This window comes from Aedes albopictus, chromosome 3, assembly GCF_035046485.1.
Source record: "Aedes albopictus strain Foshan chromosome 3, AalbF5, whole genome shotgun sequence".
In the NCBI taxonomy this organism is placed as follows: Eukaryota; Metazoa; Arthropoda; class Insecta; order Diptera; family Culicidae; genus Aedes; species Aedes albopictus.
Window position 1 is genome coordinate 390,855,617 of NC_085138.1, and position 4,814 is coordinate 390,860,430.

Consider the following 4,814-nt stretch of genomic DNA (forward strand, 5'->3'; position numbering starts at 1 on the left):
TAAGAATAAAAAAAGAACTGTTAACTATTTTCATCAAATATTATGCTTTATCTTTTCATCGTAGAGCAACAACAAATGTGGCATTACGTGGAATAAAGTGCTTAGTTTAAAAATACGGTGCACAGAAAGATTTTTCTTTTTTTTTAGATTTTGTTAAAGTGTATTTCAACATAGGCTAAATCTTCACTTACGATGACAATTAATTCTAAAACAACACTTAACATAAATATCTTGGAACGTTGAAATTTCTATTCCATGTAATTCGATTGAAATAAAAGAATATCATGCACGCAAAATTGTAAGCAAGCTCTACACTGCAGACCAGTGCTGAAAATGTCATTTCGACATAACTAATTCATGATGGATAGAACGAACTTGCCGATTATACTCAAAGTCACCCTGAAACCCTGTATTGCCGAGAAAATGGAGAATAACTAACTGCATTGCAAATATCTACATCGTTTCTGTTGGATAAGTCAAATATTGCAGCTAATCTTTCTATATGCATAGTGCATACTTTTGTCACAGAAAACGGACATCCAAGTCCAGTTCCAAAGCTGTGTAAGGAATTTAACGGTCATTTGAAATGGCAATACAAGTGGCAACATCGTGATGCGCTGCTATCGCAAAGTTCCCACACTGCTGTCAGTGGTGAACATAAAACTTATCTAGATATGTATATTATTCACCACTGACTGTAGTAACCCGCTTAGGTGACGCTAGAGTGTTCTCAACGCTTTAAAATGATTTTTTTACACAGCTTTATTTAAATATATGATTCATCTATTGATCCAGTTCTAGCGATAGCTACACCCACTTTCAAGCTGCGGCGGCTAATTTGATGCGTGGAAAGGATGTAATTTGTACATCAATTTCACGACGCGACTGATATGCAGCAAAACTGATGTGATATCTCAAGATTTTTTTTTTGCTGTGATATAGTGGCTCCGTATTCAACAATGGTATGTTACGGACGGTAGCTTCAGTACGATCTAGCACGGATAAAATTTATGTACAATTTCGATGTGTGCACCCCTAACGCTGGTTAAAAAGCTAATAAAAGATATTGAACACATTTTTATTTATATTTATTTATCTGTTTCACATCCACAAGCATAACACATAACAAACTAATTCAATCGTTTTCTGCACTACGTACGGATTGTCTGGTTCCTTTTTGTAGGGGAGTTATCGAGTTGAACTGGATGAATATAATCAGGTACGTGATCAGTCCTGCAAAAAACTGCACCAGAAAAGGAAACATTATAGCTGCAAATCGATTCGCTTTCCATTTGGCGCAATCTCACCCCAGAGAGCATGCTGTAGCTAACGTCGAAGAACCCCACGGCGGAAAATTTAATGCTGGAGATCAAATTGGGGAACCAAATCGATGATTGCATGTTGTGACCATGCTTCATGGACAGTTTCGACAGATAGGACATCAAGGTCTTCGATTCGTTACCAACTTCCTCGCAAATGTATGGTAGTGCCAGGATCGATATCAAGTTTCCCGCTATGATCACCAACGATAGAGCCAGTGAGTTAATGGAAAAACCTCCTTCAGGAGATCCAAGTGTAACATAGAGATAGCAATAGTACACCTGAATGGTTGACACACAAAACAGGGCCAAGTATCCGAACAGAAACAGTAAGCCATTGTACGACTCCAGTCGTGTTGCCAAATCAATCGTCTTGGATACGATCGGTAATATGCGATTACCAATGGCTAGCTCTTCGGTTGTTTCAATGGTATTTTCTTCTAAATCTTCAATCTTCATGGTGACGACCGAGGAAATTTTGAATTTATTTTCGATTTTCTCCAGCAGGGGATACTGATAGTATTGTTCGATCAAGCGATTCAGCTGCTGGATGCGGATCTTGACCCACTTGATCTTGGTGAAAGCCATCAAGAACGCCAACGAATACAACATGAAAGGGACGATATGGTAGAACCATAACCAAAGTCGCGCGTCGTGCCCTATAATCAACATCACATGAGCATCGTAGCTGCTCGATACAACTAGGAACAGAATGTGAACTACGTAGCATCGCCAGAAACTTGTTTTCAATTGCGGCTGGTAGAGATTCATGCTAAAATAACTCAACTTCTCATCGATCACTGCGAAATCTTCCAGAATGCCATTCAGTTCGGTGCACTTGAATATTGGAACTCCGAGTGTGACACTCACCGCTAGGACATTGGTGATGAATTGAATGTGATTAGCTATCCCGGTAATCAACGGTGTGTTATACTTGACGAAAAATGACCCCACTAAAGCGGCCCAAACTGTGGCAAGTGCGAATGCCACTACGGCAGTCAGCAATCGATTCGATTCAATCTTCGGTCTTCCTTTGATATACGATACCTTCACCGGACAAAGACCAAACGGTCGGAAACATTTCACAACGAAAACGAACAACTCGTAGAATTCATTTTGCTTCGATGATGTTTGCTGTGCCATAATTTGTACGTTTCCCTTCTGGCATCGCTTGAACGTGGTGCAGGTCATTCCAAGACACCGGCGAGAATCCCTTGGTTTATCGTTTATATTGCTTCGGATTTATCTGTACCGCGATAATCCAGCGATCATTAGTCAAAAAGTTATCCATTAATGTCAAAAACGTGACCCATTAAAAGTTTTGCCTGAAGAAACATCGAACCAGTTCGGCATGCTTGGCAGGTGGTTTCCCACAAATTATGTTCGAATCACGCGGTTGGACGAATGAAAAGCAGCCAGTCATCAGTCTAGGGCAAGGGAAGTGCAATTAAAAAGAACTTGGTTCACTTTCTCGAGAAATTACCGATTGCGATGTAATGATGACAGTCAAGACGGTCGGAACTTTTTCGATGCTCGAAAAGAAACTATGAATTGAAGACTGATTTCGAAACTTATTCTTAGAACAGACGGGTCATAATATTACGAAAACTGGCTACTTTGGTTGAAGAAGTTCCTAAGTTTGTCTGAGGATGAAATGTTTCAACAGCCAAAAGTGAATCATTGAAAAGTTATTTGCTAAAATTGTCAAGCATCCTCAGTTTCCTTTATTTGAAGTCTGTTGTAAATGCTCGTCCAAAATTAACCCTGAAATGCTTTAAACAATGGGATAATACCGAGGGAACAATTAGCAGTTTAGGATTGGACACATATATTTTATTCAAATGATTCGAATCTGGCAAGTAGAATGAATTGCGTTGCGTTACGTAGCGTTTCCGTAGCAACGGAGTAATTCATAGATTGCAAACTGAATGTTGTCATGTAAAAAGCAAAAACCCGACCCGTGCCAAAAAAAGGAATTGGGTGTAAATAACAGTTTCTTGATTCACCTTCACGCATCGTCATAATATTAACACCAGAGATTTGCTTTGAATAAACATAGAGGTGAATTAATCCATACAGCTGAGTTCGACAGGGGAATTTCCCCAGTAATTTCATCGACAATTTCTTCAGAGGTTCGTCAAAGAATTTCTCCATATATCCTAAAGGAATATGTCGAAGGATTCGTTGAAGATTTATTCCCAAGTATCAATTCCATTGCTGATTGGTTTTGTTTTATTTTTTTAAGGTTTTATTACAGCAATAATCAAAACTCACAGTTTTATGACTACTTTTATGAAAACCATTGATGAAATGTTTTATAATATACTTGGAGATATCCATAAAGCCAGATTTCAAGAGTAAACAAAACTCTCCTATATGTAAACCTTCTGGCATTCATTATTACCACAATAAAACTGCTCAATCTCTCAACAGACGGCGATCCGTTCGATTAGTAACGACATCTGTTGGTGAAAAAGCAGAAACTACGACACTGCTAGGTTTATTGTGGTCATCATAAAAGTAAAATTGCTATCGTTTTATTTTCGCTATAATTATGGTCACCGCCATATTGAATAATTAGCTGGCGTGAATTGAAAATAGTTAGTTTTGCTTAAATTAGCAGCGAATTGATAGTTTGTTGTCATTTCCGTAGCATTCCCAAATAAATTAGCTCTCTCAGCTGAGCTTTCTTGTGATTTGTGTTAGTTTTACTAAATTAACAAGTTGGTTTATTTCATTCCAAGATGATAATATTCACTGTTTTCAAAACGCTTTAATTTTATGCTTCTTCAACCCCAATATTCACGGTAAAATTGAATGCGTATAATCCTACCATCACAATAACTACTAAAATATTACTTTGAAGTGATCGCTTTCTACTTACGAATGATGTATCTTCCTGAACTTCGCGTGCCATCGAAGAAGCTTCTCTGCATCTTGAGCTGCCATAATTTTTGTTGAAAAAAAAAACAATCATCATAACCTCTTTTCGAAAATGGAAATTTTTTCAACTAGATTTTAAAACAGTTTTATTGCTACTCTAAATGTGGTTTGCAAAACCTCTCCGAGAGTGGTTCACTTAGCCAGAAGATGCTCTTAAAGAGGTTATCAAGAGGTATTGATGTATAAATCAGTTTTATTGCAAGTTTTATAAAAATGGTCATATAGAACCGATCGAAACTTAAAATGTTACTTGGGATTCACCAATTTATCTTTCTTCTTTTTCTTTACGGCTCTACGTCCCCACCAGAGATGCCAGTTTATTTTATCAAAAATCTATATCTATGCAGATTTTTCTGTATCGCGGTATTTGAGGGCACAGCAGACGCCAAAAATAATAGAATTCGATAGAAACTAATAAAATTGTGCATCTTCTAGACGGTTTTTACCGGCATTTATTTCTCTAAGACGTTTGTAAAATGCACAAATTTTCATAAATTTTTCTAAGTTTATGCAGCAATTTATGAAGTTTTCGTTAAATTTCCGAACATTTTA

General features: G+C 37.4%; 1 protein-coding gene across 1 annotated transcript; it reads right to left on the minus strand.

Annotated features, from left to right (window-relative positions):
• Positions 1-1,100: 1,100 nt before the first annotated feature.
• LOC134291890 (uncharacterized) lies at positions 1,101-2,972 on the minus strand. The gene is made up of 2 exons (XM_062860273.1): positions 2,803-2,972; positions 1,101-2,746 (listed from the first exon to the last, which is right to left on the minus strand). The coding sequence occupies exon 2, from the start codon at positions 2,508-2,510 to the stop codon at positions 1,152-1,154; it is 1,359 nt and encodes a 452-aa protein (XP_062716257.1). The 5' UTR covers positions 2,511-2,746; positions 2,803-2,972; the 3' UTR covers positions 1,101-1,151.
• Positions 2,973-4,814: the final 1,842 nt, after the last annotated feature.

Excerpts from the sequence above, each read along its gene's own strand:
- LOC134291890 (XM_062860273.1), bottom strand. The coding sequence starts at position 2,510 with ATGACCTGCACCACGTTCAAGCGATGCCAGAAGGGAAACGTACAAATT.